The sequence below is a fragment of the Oncorhynchus nerka genome, linkage group LG10 (assembly GCF_034236695.1).
Source record: "Oncorhynchus nerka isolate Pitt River linkage group LG10, Oner_Uvic_2.0, whole genome shotgun sequence".
Taxonomy (NCBI): domain Eukaryota; kingdom Metazoa; phylum Chordata; class Actinopteri; order Salmoniformes; family Salmonidae; genus Oncorhynchus; species Oncorhynchus nerka.
This window is the reverse complement of record NC_088405.1, coordinates 21,285,292-21,311,250: the sequence shown is the minus strand read 5'-3', so window position 1 is coordinate 21,311,250 and position 25,959 is coordinate 21,285,292. Positions and strand designations below refer to the sequence as shown.

At 42.7% G+C, this 25,959-nt stretch overlaps 1 protein-coding gene across 2 annotated transcripts in view; it reads right to left on the bottom strand.

Moving 5' to 3' along the window:
* LOC115134998 (heterogeneous nuclear ribonucleoprotein L-like) overlaps positions 1-25,959 on the bottom strand; it is a 77,242-nt gene that overhangs the window by 12,883 nt on the left and 38,400 nt on the right. The window contains exons 2-6 of one of the 2 annotated variants that reach the window (XM_029669158.2): positions 12,793-12,911; positions 11,492-11,729; positions 8,538-8,623; positions 8,184-8,280; positions 7,980-8,052 (exon numbers count right to left, since the gene is read on the bottom strand). In XM_029669158.2, coding sequence (XP_029525018.1) covers positions 7,980-8,052; positions 8,184-8,280; positions 8,538-8,623; positions 11,492-11,729; positions 12,793-12,911 — 613 coding nt within the window. The remainder of the gene's footprint in view (positions 1-7,979; positions 8,053-8,183; positions 8,281-8,537; positions 8,624-11,491; positions 11,730-12,792; positions 12,912-25,959) is intronic. The other variant, XM_065023120.1, reaches the window with a different exon arrangement.

Genomic DNA, 25,959 nt, shown 5'->3' with positions numbered 1-25,959 from the left:
TGCAGTGATCACAATATAGTGGCTATATCCAGGAAAACCACAGTTCCAAAAGCTGGGCCTGAAGTAGTCTATTAAGATTTTGCTGTGACTCTTATGTGGATGATGTTAAAAATATTTGTTTGTCTGATGTGATTAAAAAGAAGCATCCAGACGCTGCACTTGATTAATTTATTATTGATTAACATGCACCTGTTAAGAAACTGACTGTTAGAACTGTTAAGGCTCCATGGATTGATGAGGAATTGTAAAACTGTATGGTTGAAAGAGATGGGGCAAAAGGAGTGGCAAATAAGTCTGGCTGCACATCTGACTGGCTGACTTACCGCAAATTGATAAATTATGTGACTAAAATCAACAAAAAGAAGAAGAAACTGTATTATAAAGCTAAGATCAATGATAAAAGAATGATGGAAAAAAAACGTTGGAGTACTTTAAATTAAATTATGTCCCCTCCCATCTATCTCTGAAGACCATCCAGTCCCAGCCTTCAACTCCCCTCAACTCCTCCCATCTATCTCTGAAGACCATCCAGTCCCAGCCTTCAACTCCCCTCAACCCCTCCCATCTGTCTCTGAAGACCATCCAGTCCCAGCCTTCAACTCCCCTCAACTCCTCCCATCTATCTCTGAAGACCATCCAGTCCCAGCCTTCAACTCCCCTCAACCCCTCCCATCTATCTCTGAAGACCATCCAGTCCCAGCCTTCAACTCCTCCCATCTATCTCTGAAGACCATCCAGTCCCAGCCTTCAACTCCCCTCAACCCCTCCCATCTATCTCTGAAGACCATCCAGTCCCAGCCTTCAACTCCCCTCAACCCCTCCCATCTATCTCTGAAGACCATCCAGTCCCAGCCTTCAACTCCCTCAACCCCTCCCATCTATCTCTGAAGACCATCCAGTCCCAGCCTTCAACTCACCTCAACCCTCCCATCAATCTCTGAAGACCATCCAGTCCCAGCCTTCAACTCCCCTCAACCCCTCCCATCTATCTCTGAAGACCATCCAGTCCCAGCCTTAAACTCCCCTCAACCCCTCCCATCTATCTCTGAAGACCATCCAGTCCCAGCCTTCAACTCCCCTCAACCCCTCCCATCTATCTCTGAAGACCATCCAGTCCCAGCCTTCAACTCCCCTCAACCCTCCCATCTATCTCTGAAGACCATCCAGTCCCAGCCTTCAACTCACCTCAACCCCTCCCATCAATCTCTGAAGACCATCCAGTCCCAGCCTTCAACTCCCTCAACCCCTCCCATCTATCTCTGAAGACCATCCAGTCCCAGCCTTCAACTCCCCTCAACCCCTCCCATCTATCTCTGAAGACCATCCAGTCCCAGCCTTAAACTCCCCTCAACCCCTCCCATCTATCTCTGAAGACCATCCAGTCCCAGCCTTCAACTCCCCTCAACCCCTCCCATCTATCTCTGAAGACCATCCAGTCCTAGCCTTCAACTCCCCTCAACCCCTCCCATCTATCTCTGAAGACCATCCAGTCCCAGCCTTCAACTCCCCTCAACCCCTCCCATCCATCTCTGAAGACCATCCAGTCCCAGCCTTCAGCTCACCTCAACCCCTCCCATCTATCTCTGAAGACCATCCAGTCCTAGCCTTCAACTCCCCTCAACCCCTCCCATCTATCTCTGAAGACCATCCAGTCCCAGCCTTCAACTCCCCTCAACCCCTCCCATCTATCTCTGAAGACCATCCAGTCCCAGCCTTCAACTCCCCTCAACCCCTCCCATCTATCGCTGAAGACCATCCAGTCCCAGCCTTCAGCTCACCTCAACCCCTCCCATCCATCTCTGAAGACCATCTAGTTTAATTTCTAGCTGCCATATATTTTTCCACTGTGCTGTGATGTTTCACAAATGTTCTGAACCTTTCAATTTTCAAGTTTCTACAGATTGTAAAATCAAAGATAAACACCTTTGCTAAGAGTATTAATATATTATTGATCGATTGACTATGACTTATCAAATCACCCAGCAATGCTATTTGCAGTTAGCTCCAAGTAAAACATTCCTGAACCTGCAACCAAAAACAAGCTACAGTTGAAGTCGGAAGTTTACATTTAAACTCAGTTTCTCACAATTCCTGACATTTAACCCTAGTAAAAATGTTCTGTCTTAGGTCAGTTAGGACCACCACTTTATTTTAAGAATGTGAAATGTCAGAAAAATGATAGAGAGAATGATTTATTTCAGCTTTTATTTCTTTCATCACATTCCCAGTGGGTCAGATGTTACCATACACTCAATTATTATTTGGTAGCATTGCCTTTAAATTGTTTAACTTGGGTCAAACGTTTCGGGTAGCCTTCCACAAGCTTTCTACAATTAGTTGGGTGAATTTTGGCCCATTCCTCCTGACAGAGCTGGTGTAACTGAGTCAGGTTTGCAGGCCTCCTTGTTCGCACACGCTTTTTTAGTTTTGCCCACAAATGTTCTATAGGATTGAGGTCAGGGCTTTGTGATGACCACTCCAATACCTTGACTTTGTTGTCTTTAAAAAGCCATTTTGCCACAACTTTGGAAGCATGCTTGGGGTCATTGTCCATTTGGAAGATCCATTAGCGACCAAGCTTTAAACTTCCTGACTGATGTCTTGAGATTTTGCTTCAATATATCCACGTAATTTTCCCTCCTCATGATACTATCTATTTTGTGAAGTGCACCAGTCCCTCCTGCAGCAAAGCACCCCCACAACATGATGCTGCCACCATCGTGCTTCACGGTTGGGATGGGGTTCTTCGGCTTGCAAGCCTCCCCCTTTTTCTTCCAAACATAACGATGGTCATTATGGCCAAACAGTTCTATTTTTGTTTCATCAGACCAGAGGACATTTCTCCAAAATTACTTGTGTCATGCACAAAGTAGATGTCCTAACCGACTTGCCAAAACTATAGTTTGTTAACAAGAAATGTGTGGAGTGGTTGAAAAACGAGTTTAATGACTCCAACCTAAGTGTATGTAAACTTCCGACTTCAACTGTATATATGGGCAGTACCAAAACCAATGATCTAATTATTCTGTCTCTTCACAGCAAAATCTGCAGAGCTGGGATCGTTTTATCCCCCATATATATAACATTCTATTGGTTGTAAGAATTTTGTATAACAATTGAAATGGAATGTTTTGAATCTGGCTGGTTTTGTGTTTCAGTTCATAAACCATGTGCCATGGAATCGGTACATCTAAAATCTCCCAACTATTTTGCAACCTATATAGTGCAGCTGACAATTGTTTAGTAATTTTGGTCTTTAATGCAGGGCCAACAGACAAGTTCTTTACCTTCTCCCATTTCCACTTGCCTTCCCTTTTTTTGCTGCAGCTGGTTGTAATTTTGGATAGAACAGACATTTCCATATATTTTGGTTATTTGCGTGTGTGACATAACTCCACCATTCCTATTTATGATACAATTTACAAAGATTATACAGTTTCTAAAAATGTTCTTCCAAAAATAATGTTTTTTTGTCAATTAGTATATTTGAGTTTAACCATAATATTATTTGAATGATTACTTCATTGGCAAAGCAGGCAAACTGTAGCAGAAAATGCCAATAGCAAACACTGAGCCATCGTACTCATGCATGATAAAACTAAGAATGAAAGAAAAGCATTGTACGTTTGAATTTTGGGAAGTTAGTGTGGAAGAGTTGGACAAATGATTGTTATTGATCAATAATGACAAACGTCCTGGCGTTGACAACTGAGATGGAAAGCTATTGAGGAAGGTAGCTGACTCTAAAGCCACTCTTCTCTGTCAAATCTTTCATCTGAGTCTAGAGGAAAGTCTTTGTCCTCAGGCCTGGAGGGAAGCCAAAATCATTCCGTTACCCAAGAGTGGTAAAGTGGCCATTACTGGTTCTAACAGCAGACCTATCAGCTTGTTGCCAGCTCTTAGCAAACTGTTGGAAAAAAATGTGTTTGACCAAACACAATGCTATTTCTCTGTAAACAAATTAACAACAGACTTTCAGCATGCTTATAGAGAAGGGCACTCAACATGTACTGACTGACACAAATGACTGATGATTGGTTGAAAGAAATTGATAATAAGATTGTGGGAGCTGAACTGTTAGATTTCAGTGCAGCCTTTGATATTATTATTATAAACTGTTTTGAGAAAACGTATGTGTTATGGCTTTTTAACCTAAGCCATATCATGGATTCAGAACCATATATCTAATAGAACTCAGAGGGTTTTCTTAAATGGAAGCTTCTCTAATGTCAAACATGTAAAGTGTGGTGTACCGCAGGGCAGCTTTCTAGGCGCTCTACTCATTTCCATGTTTACCAATGACCTGCCTCAGGCATTAAACAAAGCATGTGTGTCCATGTATGCTGATGATTCAACTATATCCGCATCAGCAACCACAGCTGGTGAAGTCACTGAAACCCTTAACAAAGAGTTGCAGTCTGTTTTGGAATGGGTGGCCAGTAATAAACTGGTCCTGAACATCTCTAAGACTAACAGCATTGTATTTGGTACAAATCATTCCCTAGGTTCTCAACCTTAGCTGAATCTGGTAATGAAAGGTATGGCTGTTGAACAAATTGAGGAGACTAAATTATTTGGTGTTACCTTGTATTGTAAACTGTCATGGTCAAAACATATAGATTCAATGGTTGTAAAGATGGGGAGAGGTCTGAGGACTCCACAAAGCAAGTCCTGCAGGCTCTAGTTTTATCTTATCAAGATTATTGTCCAGTCAGATGGTCCAGTGCTGCAAAGAAAGACCTAGTTAATCTGCAGCTGGCCCAGAACAGAGATGCACTTTTTGCTCTTCATTGTAATCAGAGGGCTAATAAAAAGGTCTACTACAGAGGTAGGATCTTAATTTGATCCCCCTGTTGCAGGAGAAGTTTCCTGCAATGCAGGAAATGTAAAACTTGTACTGTATTTCAGGCTTCTGACGTGTGTAATTTATCAACCCCTACAAAAAAAGCCATTAATTATAATCCACATACTATTTCACCTTTGCTATTGCTGCAGGATTATTTTCTTGCTGTAGCAAACTGTCTCAAATGAAGATCTTTGCTGTAGGCTACAGCAATATGAACCCTGCTGCGGTTAAAGCATCTCAGAGGGGACGTGATGTCACAGAGAGCCTCTCTGGCTGGTCCCCTTGGGATGTAAAACAGACACTTTGTTGTTGCAGTTGGTAGAGCATCAAGCACTAACATGTAACACCATGTTTACACCTGTTCCTCAATGCCAGGGAAATGGGTTCTGTATGAGAAGGTGCTGCAGACCAGATGATAGATAGAGTAGAGGTCTGGGTTACTTCATTCTAGCTGATAGAGCTATGACTTATCAGCAGAGCTTGACTTGGGCAGGAGCTCACAGGAACTGAGTACTGCTTGAGTTCCTGCAACTCTTAAAGAATATTGGATTAAAAGTATTGGGGAGTTCTGGCACCTAAATAATAAACAGTACCGGTACCCAAAATGAGTACCGACACTATTTCAGTCCAAGTTAAGCACTGTTTTATTAGCTCACTTAAATGGGCTGATATACAATCCAACACCCAGTATAATAAAGGTGTGAGGGTGCTTCAAAGTGAATCAAATATCAGTTCCTCTCAGGTAAGCATGTTACTTAAGCAGTCTGTCCCGAGGTAAGAGCTGTCCACAGAGGACACTGGAGGAATACATTTGAATGCTGTGAGAACGCCACAGCAGGAGGCTAACACACTCTCACTGGGGTTTCAAATGAGTTAGCGTCTTGCCTGAGTTTTCTAATTTAGCCACGCAGTAAAGGGAGATGTTCATCGTAAAGTAAACCTCCTAAGCAGGTTACTAATGTCCCCTGGTTAGTCTGAATATATAGATGCACTTTAAGAGACAAGGGGCTATGACATTCACAGAGCTGGGACTTTCAGATGGAGATAGAGAAGTTGGACCTCTGATAGAGGGACTCCAGGTCTCATAGAGCTGGGACTTTCAGATGGAGATAGAGAAGTTGGACCTCTGATAGAGGGACTCCAGGTCTCACAGAGCTGGGACTTTCAGATGGAGATAGAGAAGTTGGACCTCTGATAGAGGGACTCCAGGTCTCACAGAGCTGGGACTTTCAGATGGAGATAGAGAAGTTGGACCTCTGATAGAGGGACTCCAGGTCTCACAGAGCTGGGACTTTCAGATGGAGATAGAGAAGTTGGACCTCTGATAGAGGGACTCCAGGTCTCACAGAGCTGGGACTTTCAGATGGAGATAGAGAAGTTGGACCTCTGATAGAGGGACTCCAGGTCTCACAGAGCTGGGACTTTTAGATGGAGATAGAGAAGTTGGACCTCTGATAGAGGGACTCCAGGTCTCACAGAGCTGGGACTTTCAGATGGAGATAGAGAAGTTGGACCTCTGATAGAGGGACTCCAGGTCTCACAGAGCTGGGACTTTCAGATGGAGATAGAGAAGTTGGACCTCTGATAGAGGGACTCCAGGTCTCACAGAGCTGGGACTTTCAAATGGAGATAGAGAAGTTGGACCTCTGATAGAGGGACTCCAGGTCTCACAGAGATGGGACTTTATTAGGGAGTTGAGACAATCATAAAAGGAACTGTGACTCTCTTCATCCACACAATGTGCTTCCATTAACAGTGCATGCAATAATTATTATCTAAACATTTGTTTTCTAAACTTTTCTCTCTGCTAAAATAGGCATTGCAACACATTGACATGGTCAGAAATACTAGAATATAAAAGTAGAGCTTATAGAAGAAGATAGTGTCAATTTGGTATTTAAGTAGATTACAGAGCATAGGTGTGTATCTTATTTAACAGAAGACAGGCTTGAAGACAGAGAGAAATGCACTCTGACTCTAATGTTCCCATGTCCAGACTAGGGATTGTATCCACTAATACATCAATATTTCTACTACTGGTCATTTGGTGAGGGGATAGAAAGGGATTTAGCCAGTCAGAGCACTGACTGAATAAGATCAGGATGCAAGCAAGAGAAGAAAATAGGTCCAGTCTAAAAGCAGTCAGTCCTCCAGCCAAGAGGTGGCACTGGCGGGTTCTCCTGGGCGTGTTGATGTTGAGGTTGCATGAGGTCAGGGTGAATGAGTAGTCTCTCTCCCTCTCTCTTGAGGTTTGGGTGAAGATGGATGCATGTTGTTGTGCAGGGTCAGCCTGTCGTCCATCCCTCTTTCTCTCTCTCTCTTTATTTCCATGGGTGGCAGGTGCAGGCTTGTGAAAGACGGATGTGAGAGTGTGTTGCTTGGAGAAGGACGTGCAGTGGGTCGATCTTGTGTTGGCTTGGTTGACTGCAGGTCTGTGGTCCATACTGGTCCTTAAACACCTTCCAATAGGTGCGCTACAGTGACAATGTTGACTTCACATAGACAAGGCCATATCTCTGCTCTTTTTTCAAACAGCATCTGTGCTACTGTAACATTCCTCATACAATGATAAAACCACTGTGCCCACATCAGCCTCTGACTCAGTATCTCTCTGTCTCACATTTAGCAACGTTAGCGAGGATATAGAGAAGTATCGCCAAGTATCTGTTTCATTTTAGCTGATGCAGACTAAACTCAAGACAAACAGTCTTTCTCTCTCTCTCTCCTCTCTCTGTCGCTCTCTCTCCTCTCTGTCGCTCTCTCTCCTCTCTCTGTCGCTCTCTCTCCTCTCTGTCGCTCTCTCTCTCCAACAGCTAAGATCTGACTTATCTACAGCCTGCAGGAATGAAAAGAGAGAAAGAGCCACACTTATTTGATATCCTTACTGCTTCTTTCCTGCTGTTCTGTTTGCAGCCTGGACAAATTGGAGTTACTGTGCCAGGGGGAGGAAAACCTGACTCTGCCCTGCAGGCTGAAAACCTGACTCTGCCCTGCAGGCTGAAAACCTGACTCTGCCCTGCAGGCTGCCCATGGACTCTCTGACAGCCCGAGATGGCAGGTTTTAGTCCTAACACAGCAGCTTCTACACAATGAGAGTGCTCCATAGCCTACAGAACAAGAAGCAGATTGTTACCTCTTCGGACCAGGTAAGGCTTTGTGTAGTCCCAGCTCTCGTTGTCATTTCTGATCACGTTCAAGCGAGTTGGCTAAAGGGGGGAAACAACAGATATGTTGTTGCATGCTGAGGCTGATCATCAGGAAGTGCTCTGCTGTTTTAAACAAAAATCTATTTGCTAAGCATTATATATGTGATTGCGTGTGGTGAATATAGACTTACCCTTGCATATTCGATTTTTAAGGTGCAGCAGCCGGCATAGATGTCGGCTCCATTGAGAGCAGCCTTAGCTTTCTGAGCACACTCGACGGACTCAAATGTGAGGAGGGCAAGTTAAGGACAACAGCAAAACAACCAACGAACCTCAAGCCTCAATTCACAATTACAAGTCCCCAGATAGAAGTTATAAAACCTCTAAACCCATCAACAAAAACAAGTCTATGCTTGGTGAATAATTTGACTTGGGGATACCTTTCTTATTGGCTCACCCTCCACCCCTAACACTGATACCCTAACAGACAGACAGACAGACAGACCCGACAATCAGCCTGCCAGACAGACAGACAGAAAGGATATTCCACCATGGCCTGGATGCCGTTGCGTTTGAAGATGACGATGCGCATCACACTGCCGATGGGGTTGCAGACGGTGTAGAGAACGTCCTTGGAGACAACAGAGGGAGACAGAGAATGTTTTAGTCAGCTCTCACCAAGGCTGCAGACAGAAGATAAAAGTTCCAATCAAATCAAATCCAATTCTATTTGTCACATGTGCCGAATACAACAGGAGAAATGCTTACTTTACAAGCCCTTAACCAACAATGCAGTTCAAGAAATAGAGTTAAGAAAATATTTCCTAAATAAACTAAAGTAAAAAAATATCTAAAAGTAACACAACAACAATGAGACTATATTCAGGTACCAGTACCAGTGTTCCTTGCCTCGAAGCAAGCCTAAAAGGTATTTAGCTCGTCTGGTAGGCTCGCCTCACTGGGCAGCTCGCGGCTGGGTTTCCCTTTGTAGTCCGTAATAGTTTTCAAGCCCTGCCACATTCCACGAGCGTCAGAGCCGGTGTAGTATAATTAAATCTTAGTCCTGTATTCACACTTTGCCTGTTTGATGGTTCGTCTGAGGGCATAGCGGGATTTCTTATAGGCGTCCGGGTTAGAGTCCCGCTCTTTGAAAGCGGCAGATCTAGCCTTTAGCTCGGTGCGGATGTTGCCTGTAGTCCATGGCTTCTGTTTGGGATATGTACGTATGGTCATTGTGGGGACGACGTCGTCGATGCACTTATTGATGAAGCGGGTGACTGAGGTGGTATACTCTTCAATGCCATTGGATGAATCCCGGAACATATTCCAGTCTGTGCTAGCAAAATAGTACTGTAGCGTAGCATCCGCATCCTCTGACCACTTCAGTGTCTCTCTAATCAGACTCTGTTTGACTCAATAATAAGACAATTCAACCCTATCCATGACCAGCGTACATACTTCCTGCTTAAGTTTTTGCTTGTAAGCAGGAATAAGGAGGATAGAATTATGGTCAGATTTGCCAAATGGAAGGCGAGAGAGAGCTTTGTATGCATCTCTTTGTGTGGAGTAAAAGTGGTCTAGAGTTTTGTTTCCTCTGGTGGAATTAGGTAAAACGTATTTAAGTTTCCCTGCATTAAAGTCCCCGGCCACTAGGCGCGCTGCTTCTGGATGAGCATTTTCTTGTTTGCTTATGGCCTTATACACCTCATTGAGTGCGGTCTTAGTGCCAGCATCGGTTTGTGGTGGAAATAGACGGCTACATAGATGAGAACTCTCTTGGTAGATAGTGTGGTCTACAGCTTATCATGAGGTATTCTACCTCAGGTGAGCAATACCTCGAGACGTCTTTAATATTAGACATTGCGCATCAGCAGTTATTGACAAATAGACACACACCCCGCCCATCATCTTACCAGAAATAGCTGCTCTGTTCTGCCAATGCACGGAGAAGCCAGCCAGCTCTATATTTTCCGTGTCGTCGTTTAGCCACATCTTGTGAAACATAAGATATTACAGTTTCAAATGTCCCGTTTGTAGGATAGTCTTAATCGTAGATCGTCTAGTTTGTTTTCCAATGATTGCACGTTGGCCAATAATACGGAGAGTAGTGGTGGTTTACCTACTCGTCTGCAAATTCTTACAAGACACCCCCCCCTTTTCTCCGTCTTTTCTTCACACGGATGACGGGGATTTGGGCCTTGTCTCAACAAAGTAGTATATCCTTCGCGTCGGACTCATTAAAGAAAAATCTCTGTCCAGTTCGAGGTGAGTAATCGATGTTCTGATGTCCAGAAGCTCTTTTCGGTCACAAGAGACGGTAGCAGCAACTTTATGTACAAAATGGGTTACAAACAATGCGAAAAAACAAACAAAATATCACTGTTGGTTAGGAGCCCGTAAAACGGCAGCCATCCCCTCCGGTGCCATTACACAATTATACAATAGCGAGAGCAATCTGGATGCAGGAACCTATATGTTATCCATTTTAAAGTTCCATTGGTCTTGATATAAGACACTCTAGTATGGCATTGCATGTCTATCTATAAGAGTGAGTGTATATCTATGTGCATACATCTATCAGTCCTTTAGTGTGTGTTCATTCTTCCATAATGCTTGTATGTTCTAGCACAGTGACTGTGTCTCTCTAATCAGACTATGTTTGACTCAATAATAAGACAATTCAACCCTATCCATGACCAGCGTGCATATCTATTGTATTTCCTCTCTGCTCAGCTGGAATTAGACACAGGGAAGCAGTGCTGGATGCTTTCTCAGCCTAGTTGTTCATCCATATCTGAGGAAGACTGATATACGTGAGCTTCCTGGTATTCTAATCATCAGACACATGCTATCTGAACACATCTACAGACGCCCCGCTGAGATCCCTCTCTATCTATCAGCACCTGAGAGGGAGAAAGAGAGAAAGAGAGCAGGGGGAGATGAGAGAGAGAGCGACGGGGAGGGGGATATGCAAACTCCGGGAGAAATAAACCTTGAAACAGCCCCAGGATGCTATAAAACACGACTTTCTAAATGCAGCCTGTCGGCTCACATTAGGAGCGAGAGGGAGACAGAGAGAGATAACATTGAGATATAGAGGAGTGAGAGAGCAAGAAAGAGTACAAAAAATGATAATACACAATGCTTTAGATTCATATTTTTTTTTAAATTTGACTACTGTTAATATGGGCAATAATCAGGGACTCTTGTTAGCTGCTGTTACCATGGTGAGAGAATAGCATACATACAGTACCAGGGGCGTGGCACAGAGCGACTTAATAACTGCCGCTGTGGTAATCGTTCTTTGTCGCTCAGTTGATAGAGTATGGTGCTTTTAATGCCTGGATAGTGGGTTTGATTCCTGGGACCACCCGTATGCAAAATGAACGAACACATGACTGTAAGTTGCTTTGGATAAAAGCGTTTGCTAAATGGCATATTATACATATATTTGATCATTGTAATGTATAATACAGTATGTATTTTCAGCACTGATTACCGTGGTGATGGGGTAGAGGGGATTCTGGATAGACAGGAGCAGGACTTTGTTGCCACTGTTGGGGTTGTCTGAGTTGGTGGGGCGAGTGATCCTCTTGCTGGTGGAGTAGTTGAAGAAGGCCTGCTGGCCTGCGATGTAGACGGCCTCGCTACTCCCACACGCCACACACTTATCAGCACTCTCCACCATCTCAAACTCCACCAGCGCCTGCCGCTTAAAGGGCATCATCATCACATAGCTGCCATCAACACAGAACAACAAGGAAGTCCATTAGAATTCAATTGACTGAGTGGAAAATGTGTCCATTACTCTGAATGGACTGAGGCTCAAATTACACCCTATTCCCTGCTGACTACTGTAATGCCATATAGAGAGCACTATTGGGAAGAGGGTCTCTTTGAGATTTCCCCAATGAGAACTCATGTCCTGAACTGACAGAATTTAAACTGCAAGTTTGGATTGTAAAACATTTCCTAGTCAAATTGTGAGGTTTTGGGCAACTGTCAAAAAATTCTAGCAGAAAGGAAACTGCTCTATCTACTTCTTGTTTAAATTACCTTCAAAAAATGATCATAGATGCACTGGGCCTAAAGTGGCTCAACACAAAAGCACACAAAACAGAGGAGGGGAGAAACTGCTGCTGTGACAATACTGTGGGCAGTGCTGGTCTAATTGGACAGTTACCATAGTTTCTACAGTTACCATGGTACGGTAGATTGTCCCTATGTTGTGGGTTACCCATGCTGTCGTATGCTGTTTCCACAGCTCTCTTAGGGTTGATGGGATGTTAATTAATACTGCACCACATAAGGAGCCTAAGTAACACTGAGATCTCTCTGTTACTCAAGGTCTCTGTGAGGTAGGGGAGAGTGGGGTAATCTGAGCTATTTTTTCCATTCAGCATCACTCCGTCAAGGGAAAAATATTATTCTTTCTAACAAAGAAACCTACATATTTCAGGGTGTTGTTTATACCTGGAAATAATCAGAATTCATGTAACCGTTACAGTTTTGAGAACATATCTTGTCCAAAAAAAGTGGTCTCTTGGCACAACTTACACCGGGTTATAGTTAAGTTAAGCCGCCTACACATCTTTGTACTGTATGACATATTACCACTTCTTTTTTTAAACCATTTCTATCTCTTAAATATTTGGTAAAACGACTTTCTGTGCATATTGTCCTATGTTTAACAAAAGGATGGGATAAATGCCTTTTCGTTATTAGGTCTAACAATGAGGAAAACAAGGGGTTAAGGGGTGGGGTGCATATACCACCCAACACATTTGGGTGGATTCTTACCATATGGGTCCAAACTTCTCCAGGGCCTCCACCAGGTCAGCCTCCACCACAGCCTCACACAGCCCCCTGACATGGACGACTGGGGACTGGGCAATCCTGTGGGAGTCCTCCCCACTGTCCTGCAACACACACAAACAACATTGGTTAGAGACTAGAACACACAATACCTGGAATAGCGGTAGAGGTTATGTTGATCATAAATCAACTGTATTAAATCATATAACAACTGAAGTGCAATGTCCTGTATAATATCTAAAATATGAGTCATTTTGAAAAGAGTGTATGTAGGGAGGAGGTTTCAGGTTGAATAATTTAACTGTAGCTAAAAATGGATGACCTCCAGTACAGGTTACCTTTCCCTAACTGGGACTGTACCCCTCTATGTGAGAGCGTTTAAATACATCTATGAATGAGAGGATGGGTCGCTTCAAGGATTCCCGACTGAAATGTTATTTTTTATTATTTGTCATTTTTACCCATTTTTCTCCCCAATTTCGTGGTATCCAATTGGTAGTTACAGTCTTGTCTCATCGCTGCAACTCCCGTACGGACTCGGGAGAGGCGAAGGTCGAGAGCCGTGCATCCTCCAAAACACGACCCTGCCAAGCCGCACTGCTGTGCCAATTGGGCGCCGCCCCATGGGTCTCCCGGTCGTGGCCAGCTGCGACATAGACTGGACTCAAACCCAGAATCTCTAGTGGCACAGCTAGCACTGTGATACAGTGCCTTAGACCACTGCCCCACTCGGGAGGCCCTGACGTGAAGGGTTTGCAAGTCAAGTCCCAATAGTGCCAAGGGTGCAAGAGGGACAGATTTTTGGGGGAGGTGGGCAGGAGATTTGGTATAAAACTGCTAAATGTTCTCTCAGTCTCATGGTAAAATGTGTAGAATAGCAGGAGATTTGGTTTAAAACTGATAAATGTTCTCTCAGCCTCATGGTAAAATGTGTAGAATAGCAGGAGATTTGGTTTAAAACTGATAAATGTTCTCTCAGCCTCATGGTAAAATGTGTAGAATAGCAGGAGATTTGGTTTAAAACTGATAAATGTTCTCTCAGCCTCATGGTAAAATGTGTAGAATAGCAGGAGATTTGGTTTAAAACTGCTAAATGTTCTCTCAGTCTCATGGTAAAATGTGTAGAATAGCAGGAGATTTGGTTTAAAACTGATAAATGTTCTCTCAGCCTCATGGCAAAATGTGTAGAATTGCAGGAAATTAGCTAGCTTGAAACTGCAACATTTTATCTCAGTCTCATGACAAAATGTGTAGAAATGCAGAAAGTTAGCTGGGTGTGGTGGGGGCACCAAATGCATGGGCAAGATAAAATATTTAGACGAAAAACCATGGCGTGCTCGGAGAATGTCCGATGGGTCTCTATTTCAGGCTTTAGCAACAGAGCGATGTTTACACTAGCTCTGTGATCTAATAGGCGCAGGATGTAACTGGGTGGGGCTTCGCTGGCTTTCTCCAGCAGTAGTGGGTGGGAATCCTTCTCTCCGTGATAATAATATGAATATGGTTACATTCCCATTCAATATATGACATGCAGGAATAATGGCCAAGACCTATGCCCAATGGACAAGGTGCTTGTGGAGCATAGAGTCAGTGGTGGAAAAAGTACCCAATTGTCATACTTGAGTAAAAGTAAAAAGTAAATGTTAAACATCAAACTCATTATATTAAGCAAAACAAAACAATGTTTATTTATAATTTTATTTACGGACGGCCAGGAGCACACTCCAACACTCAGACATAACTTACAAATGCAGTATTTGTGTTTAGCTAGTCCGCCAGATCAGAGGTAGTAGGGATTTCATTGATGGTTGTGTGTGTTTGAACTGTTCTGTCCTGCCTGAGCATTCCAAATGTAACTTTTTGGTGTCAGGGAAAATGTATGGAGTAAAAATTACATCATTTTCTTTAGGAATGTAGTGAAGTAAAAGTAAAAGCTGTCAAAAATATAAATAGTAAAGTACAGTACTTTTAAGTATTTTTTCTGGAGTACTTTACAGAACTAAGCATAGTGTTAAAGCTCACCCTTCTCTTTCAAACACCTCTCTCTGTCTGCTGTGGCAATACAACATCTCCATCCCTATAGTGCAACAAAAACATCCCACTCTGCCCTTTCAGATGTCCTATTCCACTCAGTCTATAAGGGAGAGCCAGGCAGAGAAAGAGGAAAAGAGGCAGAGCGGGTGAGGTTGAAAGTCAACAGACAGCACTAAGAGAGAATGCAAGAAAAGGGGTGAAAAGGAGCCATGCAGATGGAGTTAAAGGTCCAATGCAGATGTTTTTATCTTATTATCAAATCATTTTGGGGTAAAAATGAAGTACCTCATTGTGATTGATTTCAATTAAAATGGTCAAAAAGAAACAAAAAATGCCTCTTAGCAAAGAGCAATTTCTCAAGCAAGAATTTAGCCACGGCTGTCTGGGATTGGTCTGAGTTGAAGTTGGATGGGGAAAATGGAAAAATAGCTGTTACTGGCAGAGAGGTTTGGAACTATTTTTTATTGGTCTATTAACTCATTTAATTGTAACTAATTGCACAGTATTACTCCAACCTCACAGTGTGGAAATATACACTGAAAAAATATCTAAACACAACATGTAAAGTGTTGGTCCCATGTTTCATGAGCTGAAATAACGCACAAATAGCTTAATTCTCTCAAATTTTGTGCACACATTTGTTTACATCCCTGTTAGTGAACATTTCTCATTTGCCGAGATAATCCATCCACCTGACAGGTGTGGCTTATCAAGAAGCTGATTAAACAGCATGATCCTTACACAGGTGCGCCTTTTGCTGGGGACAATAAAAGGCCACTCAGTGGGGAAATGATCACCTTCGATGGCCACTGGCACGCTGGAGAAGTGTGCTCTTCACACACTTCTTGTGAACAGAGTACCCCACAGTGGCAGTGGGGTTATGGTATGGGCAGGCATAAGCTACAGACAACAAACACAATTGCATTTTATCAATGGCAATTTCAATGCCCAGGGATACTGTGACAAGAACGTTGTGCCATTCCTTCGCCGCCATCACGTCATGGTTTAGCATGATAATGCACAGCCCCATGTCGCAAGGATCTGTCTGAAAAGCTTGGCCATAAATGGGTCTTCCAAATGGACAATGACCCCAAGCATACTTCCAAAATTGTTGAAAAATGGCTTAAGAACAACAAAGTCAAGGTATTGGAGTGGCCATCACAAAGCCCTGACCTCAATCTTATAGAAAATGTGTAGGCAGAACTGAAAAAGAATGTGCGAGCAAGGAGGCCTACAAACCTGACTCAGTTACACCAGCTCTGTCAAGAGGAATGGGCCAAAATTCACCTGACTTATTGTGGTAAGCTTGTGGAAGGCTACCCAAAACGTTTAACTCAAGTTAAACAATTTAAAGGCAATGCTAACAAATACAAATTGAGTATGTAAACGTTTGACCCACTGGGAATGTGATGATAGAAATAAAAGCTCAAATAAATCAATCATTCTCTACTATTATTCTGAAATTTCACATTCTTAAAATAAAGTGGTGATCCTAACTGACCTAAGACAGGGAATTTCTACTAGGATTAAATGTCAGGAATTGTGAAAAAGTGAGTTTAAATGTATTTGGCTAAGGTGTATGTAAACTTCTGACTTCAACTCTATTTAGAATTCCATTCTCAGACATTTCTTGATTGCCTATAACTCTAAATCAACTATAGTCTCTTGCATATTTGAATCATCTTTATGGAGTCAGATAAACATTTTAATAGGCTAATTGCTTATTCTAGCATGTGAGGTGTATAATACACATATCCAATATTACCCCACTACACCGACAGATCATTTGTTTGATCGACATGGTGGAATCTTTTTGCGTCTGTAAAATGTATTAAATGAAACGCATTTATGCGCAAAGCAAATATTGATATAATAACCATTATAGCGAAGTATACTTGGAGTCATGCAATGGTATGGTATGTGGTCCTTCCACTACGACTCAGGAAACCAAACAGTTTATTAGGCTACAGATGAAATCATTTATGATGGACTTCACAGGGTGGTGAAAGTGCATGGTGATCTTGATGCTCCTTTCCAATAAATATTTAGGGTCTTATTCTGGTGACATGATGATCGATGCGAATAAAAAAATACAAGTTAAATGGGTTTCCATCACATGTTCAACTCTACTCATGGTTTTCTCACAAAAGAATGTTGCGGTTTATAGAGCGAGTGTGCCCACTCTGGTATGGACATGGGCACTCTAGCAAACAGCTCGCAGACACAGTGTGGGTATAGCCTACCTGCAGTACATGATGAGATTATTATCGACAAGAGAACGCGATTATTTTCATTTGTCAAACGGAAGCCAAGCATCGATGATCATGCCATCAGAATAAGACCCTCGATGTTTATTGGAAAGGAGCATCAAGATCGTCACCTTGCACTTTCACCACCCTGTGAAGTTCATCAGCATGTATTTAATCTGTAGCCTAATAAACATGCTTTCCCGACGAGTCATAGTGGGAGGACCACAAAAGATGTCACCGTGTGACTCCAAGTTGATTTATTATATCAATATTTGCGCATATAAGCAGTTCCACTGACATTTCTCAAATAATTTATTTTAACGACACGTCAAAATCCCACTTTGTCGTATTTTTTTGGGTCGACGATTTGGAAAGTTTACTGACACATTTTCTCTTTCCATCAGGCCTGTCGTGACATTTTTTATCTGACGTGTACTTTATTTGCATATAAAGATTGGATGGAAACCTGGTTAGAGACAGATATTTGGTGACAATCAGGTAAATAGAATGAGGTGGCTTTAAGATGGAAATAGTGGAAAAACTTGTTCCTTTCTCTTTCCTGGGCTTTCTAACTTAGTCGCTCCTCTCCCGTTGTGGGATTTCAACATTCCTCATCACTTAGGGAAATACTAATAACCTAGTGTGCAAGGATCAGTTGGCCACAAAAGTGTGTGTGTCTGTATGTGTTTGTGTGTGTAGGCATGGGCAGATGGTTGCGCAAGGTTAAGTGGCAGTCCAATCCATCAGCAGACTCATTTTCACAGAGTGCTGTTTTTTCAGTGTTTGTTAAAGTGGTGTGTGAGAGTGGCCTAGTGGCCTTGTATTCCAGCTCATTCCTCACTCTAATCCTGAATAATCCTCACTACAGCACAGGTGACCAGGGCTAAAATGAGGTTAAATGACTTCTCAGTCTCTCTACACTACTTTACCTTTCTCTCTCTTCCCTCTCTCAGTTATGATGTGGTGGTGGACTACACTTCCTTGCTGAGCTGATGTCCTCAGCCTATTGTGTGTGTCAGTGTTTTACTGTCTGTGCTGTTCACAAAGACCCCGACAGTCTCAGAGGGAGGTGACCCCCCTGGCACAGACAGCAGCACCTGCCGTTTAGGGAGAGCAAGGCACCAGTTTGAGCATTGAGAGACAGAATAAATGTTCCTTCCCATGCATACCTTCACTGTGTGTACTCCTCTCACAACATCCCTGTGTTCTGCTATGCTGCTCTGACTGAGTGTGTTCCTCTCCCCTCTCTGATATTTATAGAACACTGCTGACATTTCAGAGTGGCTGCAGTAAAAATGTAGGCCATACAGGAAAAGGGCTGGTGCAGTGTATTGTGATAGGTGACCAATTAGCTTGCAGTATGGTAGTTGGTACTGGGAGGTGGGCGTGGTGAGTGTATATCGGTCTGATGAAAACCTCATACAAAATGTATTTTTGTATTTATTGAAGGTAGTAACTCCCTCAATGTACTCTGAAATGTCATGTATTCATAACAGATTCTGAAGTTTCAAAATGGTATGTTTGTTATTGGTCAAATATGTCAGTTAGGGACAATATTTTTGTATGTGTGTACATATGTGTGTGTGTGTGTGTGTGTGTGTGTGTGTGTGTAGCTGCTAATAAAAAAACTGCCATCAATTAAATGACTATGTGAAGAGTACTACAGTATGCTAATAAACCATACAGCAAACATTTATTGAAATTTCATTGACTTAGAAACACCTTAGTATTATATTAACAATACTGAAAGGTCTGCACGATTGCTGATGTATTCCTAGTTATCTTAGCTATAGAATAGCTTTGGTTATTGCCTGATCTACAAGCTTCAATTGTTTTATTAAAGAGAATTACCAGAGTATGAGCAGTAATTAGGAAAGTGGCAATCACTAATGGTATATTTGAATATATTTCACTTAATATAAAGAATAGGAATACATGCATGTGATTTGATGACATTTCTTTCAACCTCATCTTGTGTAGTAAGCAACAATCAACTCTAAAACCAAATAATCTAACACAATTTATAATAGCAGTAGCCAACAGCAAAACAATTCAGCACGCTTATTCAAGTCCAGCATAAACTCAAACATTAAAGGTCAATGTCTGGAAAACATCACACACAGGTCAATGTGATAGCAGAGGAAAAAGGTGTTAGGCCTGTCTTTGGTTTGTTGCCATAGGTCTTCAGTTCAGGTTCTATGGTGATTCTCTGTTAGGAATAGTATCGCACACCGAGCGGCGAGGGTCTTTCTGAAGGGCTGTGTAGGTGTCATCCTGTAGGTCATCATGCTCATCAGGTTCATCCTGTATGTCATTGAACTCAGCAGCGTCAGCGTAGATATGATCTATGCTCTCCTTCTCACACACGTCCACGTTCAAGGCATCCTTACTGACATACTGGACTCTCAGTGTATCTGAGATCACTTTCTCCACGGTTTCTCCTGTTCAGTGTGTAGTAGCTGAGGACTAGAAGAGTTCCAGCAGTCAGGACAGTTGCCACCCCCAGTACAGGAGCCAAGACACTGGTCTATCATCTGTGGTCAGGTCCCAGGTACAGTTCTGAGCTCCAATCTCATTCTTAGTCTCCCAGAAGTACTGGTCAATGTACCCAAGACTGACACTGGTGTAAATGTGTTTCTCCCTGTAAAACCGTCACTTCAGTTCCGTTCCTTTGGTACCAAGTGTATTTCTCCACTGGTGGGTTGGCATCACTGCTGCAGGTCAGAGTCACTGCACCACCTTCCAATATTTTATTGACTGTCACAGTGGTGGACCTTGGAGGATATCTCACAATGAGCATAGCTGCAAGGGACCAGTCCTTCTCGAGGCCAACCAATGCACAGGAGTAGCTGCCTGCATCCTCACTGCTGACTGGGCCAAGGTATATATACCCCAGTGTTGGTTTGGGCTGTCCTTATAGAAGATGTAGTTAATAGAGTTAAGGTTCAGAAAGCAGGAAGTCTTGAACAAGATCCGGACTTCCTCTCCCTTCATGACAATGTCAGGACTAACGTTTACACGTACATCTGTGACAGACAGAGTGACCTGAAATTGGTCATTGTAGTTCCCCTGTTGTGTTTGAAATCGAAAACTGTACTTGGCTGAGTCCCTCTGTCTCAGCTCTGTGACTTTCAGGGTGCAGTCAGTCTCCTTATCTCCGCAGTACTGCACACAAGCTGTATTTAAAAAAAATATCTTTAAAAATTCACCTTGATTTAACCAGGTAGGCCAGCTGAGAACAAGTTCTCATTTACAACTACGACCCGGCCAAGATAAAGCAAAGCAGTGAGACAAAAACAACAGAGTTACACATGGAATAAACAAACGTACAGTTAATAACACAATAGAACAGTGTGTGCAAATGAGGTAAGATTAGGGAGGTGAGGCAATAAATAGGCCATAGTGGCAAAATAACTACAATATAGCAATTAAACACTGGAGTGATAGATGTGCAGAAGATGGATGTGCAAGTAGAGATAGATACTGGGGTGCAAAGGAGCAAAATAACAATATGGGGATGAGGTATTACAGATGGGCTATGTACAGGTGCAGTAATCTGTAAGCTGCTCTGACAGATGATGCTTAAAGTTAGTGAGGGAGATGAGTCTCCAGCTTCAGTGATTTTTTCAGTTCGTTCCAGTCATTGGCAGCAGAGAACTGGAAGGAAAGGCGGCCAAGGGAGGAATTGGCTTTCGGATTGACCAGTGAAATATACCTGTTGGAGCGCGTGCCACGGGTGGGTGCTGCTATGGTGACCAGTGAGCTGAGATAAGGCGGGGCTTAACCTAGCAAAGATTTAGAGATGACCTGGAGCCAGTGGGTTTGGCGACAAATATGTAGTGAGGGCCAGCCAACGAGAGCATACATGACGCAGTGGTGGGCAGTATATGGGGCTTTGGTGACAAAATGGATGGCACTGCGACAGACTACATCCAGTTTGCTGAGTAGAGTGTTGGAGGCTATTTTGTAGCCTGTTGTGAAATAGGAAGCAGATAATAGATTTAATTTTGGATTGGGGATGTGAGTCTGGAAGGAGAGAGTACAGTCTAACCAGACACCTGTATTTATAGTTGTCCACATATTCTAAGTCAGAACTGTCCAGAGCAGTGATGCTAGACGGGTGGGCAGGTGCGGGCAGCGATCGGTTGAAGAGCATGCATTTAGTTTTACTTGCATTTAAGAGCAGTTGGAGGCCACGGAAGGAGTGTTGTATGGCATTGAAGCTCATCTGGAGGTTAGTTAACACAGTGCCCAAAAGGCCAGAAGTATAAAAAATGGTGTCGTCTGCGTAGAGGTGGATCAGAGAATCACCAACAGCAAAAACGACATCATTGACGTACAGTTTAAGTCGGAGGTTTACATACACCTTAGCCAAATACATTTAAACTCAGTTTCTCACAATTCCTGACAATTAATCCTAGTAAAAATGTCCTGTCTTAGTTCAGTAAGGATCACCACTTTATTTTAAGATTGTGAAATGTCAGAATAATAGTAGAGAGAATAATTTCTTTCATCACATTCCCAGTGGGTCAAAAGTTTACATACACTCAATTAGTATTTGGTAGCATTGCCTTTAAATTGTTTAACTTGGGTCAAACGTTTCAGGTAGCCTTCCACAAGCTTCCCACAATAAGTTGGGTGAAGTTTGGCCCATTCCTCCTGACAGAGCTGGTGTAACGGAGTCAGGTTGGTAGGCCTCCTTGCTCACACACACATTTTCAGTTCTGCCCACAAATATTCTATGGGACTGAGGTCAGGGATGGCCACTCCAATACCTTGACTTTGTTGTCCTTAAGGCATTTTGCCACAGCTTTGGAAGTATGCTTTGGGTCATTGTCAATTTGGAAGACCCATTTACGACCAAGCTTTAACTTCCTGACTGATGTCTTGAGATGTTGCTTCAATATATTCACATTATTTTCCTTCTCATGATGCCATCTATTTTGTGAAGTACACCAGTCCCTCCTGCAGCAAAGCACCACCACATGATGCTGCCACCGTGCTTCACTGTTGGGATGGGGTTCTTCGACTTGCAAGCCTCACCCTTTTTCCTCCAAACATAACGATGTCCATTATGGCCAAACAGTTCTATTTTTGTTTCATCAGACTAGAGGACATTTCTCCAAAAAGTACGATCTTTGTCCCCACGTGCAGTTTCAAACCGTAGTCTGGCTTTTTTATGGCGGTTTTGGAGCAGTGGTTTCTTCCTTGCTGAGAGGGCTTTCAGGTTATGTCGATATAGTACTCGTTTTACTGTGGCTATAGACACTTTTGTACAGGTTTCCTCCAGCATCTTCACAAGGTCCTTTGTTGTTCTGGGATTGAATTGCACTTTTCGCACCAAAGTACGTTCATCTCTAGGAGACAGAATGCGCCTCCTTCCTGAGTGGTATGATGGCTGCGTGGTCCCATGGTGTTTATACTTGCGTACTATTGTTTGTACAGATGAACGTGGTACCTTCAGGCATTTGGAAATTTCTCCCAAGGATGAACCATACTTGTGGAGGTCTGCCATTTGTTTTCTGAGGTCTTGGCTGATTTCTTTTGATTTTCCCATGATGTCAAGCAGAGGCACTGCGTTTGAGGGTAGGCCTTAAAATACATCCACAGGTACACCTCAAATTGACTCAAATGGTGTCAATTAGCCTATCAGAAGCTTCTAAAGCCATTACATAATTTATTTTAAATTTTCCAAGCTGTTTAAAGCCACAGTGAACTTAGTGTATGTAAACTTCTGACCTAATGGAATTGTGATACAGTGAGTTATAAGTGAAATAATCTGTCTGTAAACAATTGTTGTAAAAATGACTTGTGTCATGCACAAAGTAGATGTCCTTACCGACTTGCCAAAACTATAGTTTGTTAACTTCTTTGGGACTGGGGGGCAGTACTGAGAAGCTTGGATGAATAAGGTGCCCAGAGTAAACGGCCTGCTACTCAGGCCCAGTTGCTAATATATGCATATCATTAGTAGATGTGGATAGAAAACACTCTGAAGTTTCTAAAACTGTTTGAATGATGTCTGTGAGTATAACAGAACTCATATGGCAGGCAAAAACCTGAGAAAAAATCCAACCAGGAAGTGGGAAATCTGAGGTTTGTAGTTTTTCAAGTCATTGCCTATCGAATATACAGTGTCTATGGGGTCATATTGCACTTCCTAAGGCTTCCACTAGATGTCAACAGTCTTTAGAACTCTGTTTGATGCTTCTACTGTGAAAGAGGGGGGAATGGGAGCTGAGTGAGTCAGAGGTCTGCAAGAGTGGCATGAGCTGATCACGCGCGCTCACGTGAGAGTTCCATTGCATTTCTACAGACAAAGGAATTCTCCGGTTGGAACATTATTGAAGATTTATGATAAAAAACATCCTAAAGATTGATTCTATACTTCGTTTGACATATTTCTACAGACTGTAATGTGACTTTTCGTCTGAACTTTCGCCTGGACCTGCCCGCACGTCATGAGTTTGGATTGTGTACTAAACATGCGAGCAAAAAGGAGGTATTTGGACATAAATGATGGACTTTATCAAACAAATCAAACATTTATTGTGGAACTGGGATTCCTGGGAGTGCATTCTGATGAAGATCAAAGGTAAGTGAATATTTATAATGCTATTTCTGACTTTGTCGACTCCACAACATGGCAGATATCTGTATGGCTTGTTTTGTTGTCTGAGCGCTGTACTCAGATTATTGCATGGTGTGCTTTTTCGGTTAAGCTTTTTTGAAATCTGACACAGCGGTTGCATTAAGGAGAAGTGGATCTAAAATTCCATGCATAACATTTGTATCTTTTAGCAATGTTTATTATGAGTATTTCTGTAAATTGATGTGGCTCTCTGCAAAATCACCTGATGTTTTGGAACTACTGAACATAACGCGCCAATGTAAACTGAGATTTTTGGATATAAATATGAACTTTATCGAACAAAACATACATGTATTGTGTAACATGAAGTCCTATGAGTGTCATCTGATGAAGATCATCAAAGATTAGTGATTCATTTTCTCTCTATTTCTCCTCTCTTTGGCTGGAAAAATGGCTGTGTTTTTCTGTAACTAGGTACTGACCTAACATAATCGTTTGGTGTGCTTTCATCGTAAAGCCTTTTTGAAATCGGACACTGTGGCTGGATATACAACAAGTTTATCTTTAAAATGGTGTGAAATACTTGTATGTTTGAGTCATTTTAATTATGGGATTTCTGTTGTTTTGAATTTGGCGCCCTACACTTTCACTGGCTGTTGTTGAGGTGGAACGCTACCGTCCCGAATATCCCAGAGAGCTTAACAAGAAATTTGTGGAGTGGTTGAAAAAAGGGTTTTAATGACTCCAACCTAAGTGTATGTTAACTTCCGACTTATATACAGAGAAAAGAGCCAGCCCGAGAATTGAACACTGTGCACCCACATAGAGAGTGTCAAAGGTTTGGACAACAGGACCTCCAATTTGACACACTGAACTCTGTCTGAGAAGTAGTTGGTGAACTAGGCGAGGCAGTCATTTGAGAAACCAAGGCTGTTGAGTCTGCCAATAAGAATGCGGTGATTGACAGAGTCGAAAGCCTCGGCCAGGTCGATGAATACAGCTGCACAGTATTGTCTTTTATCGATGGTGGTTTTGATGTTGTTTAGGACCTTGAGCGTTGCTGAAGTGCACCCATGACCAGCTTGGAAACCAAATTGCATAGCGGAGAAGGTACGGTGGGATTCGAAATCTGTTTGTTAATTTGGCTTTCAAAGACCTTAGAAAGGCAGGGTAAGATAAATATAGATCTGTAACAGTTTGGGTCTAGGGTGTCACCCCTTTGAAGAGGGGGATGACCAAGGCAACTTTCCAATATTTGGGGATCTCAGACAATACGATAGAGAGGTTGAGCAGGCTAGTAATCGGGGTTGCAACAATTGTGGCGGATAATTTTAGAAAGAGAGGGTCCAGATTGTCTAGCCCAGCTGATTTGTAGGGGTCCAGATTTTGCAGCTCTTTCAGAACAACAGCTGTCTGGATTTGGGTGAAGGAGAAATGGGGGAGGCTTGAGCAAGTTGCTGTGGGGGGTGCAGAGCTGTTGACCGGGGTAGTGGTAGCCAGGTGGAAATCATTGCCAGCCTTAGAAAAATGCTTATTGAAATTCTCAATTATTGTCGATTTATCGGTGGGGACAGTGTTTCCTAGCCTCAGTGCAGTGGGCAGCTGGTTGGAGGTGCTCTTATTCTCCATGGACTTTACAGTGTCCCAGAACTTTTTGGAGTTGGTGCTACAGGATACAAATTTCTGTTTGAAAAAGCTAGCCTTTGCTTTCCTAACTGCCTGTGTATATTGGTTCTTAACTTCCCTGAAAAGTTACATATCGCGGGGGCTATTCGATGCTAATGCAGAACGCCACAGAATGTTTTTGTGCTGGTCAAGGGCAGTCAGGTCTGGAGTGAACCAAGTGCTATATCTGTTCCTGGTTCAAATTTTTTTTGAATGGGACATGCTTATTTAAGATGGTGAGGAAAGCACTTTTAAAGAATAACCAGGCATTCTCTACTGACTGAATGAGGTCAATATCCTTCCAGGATACCCGGGCCAGGTCAATGAGAAAGGCCTGCTCATACTCCAAGTCTTCAGGCTTCCCCTTGGGATCCACAGTTTTTGACCAGAGAGTCTGTGTGATGGTCTGTCCACTCGAGTATGTGCAAGTGCAAGGCATGTCCACAGATGACCCTGTTATGACGCAGATTGTCTTGTTTGTGTATCTCACATCCTAACTGTTATCCAGTACACATAGTGCAGGAGAACGGATATCATTTACAGCACAGGAGTAGCTGCCAGCATCCGTAATGTTGAATGGGTCTAGGTGCAGGCTAGTATTTAGGGTTTTTG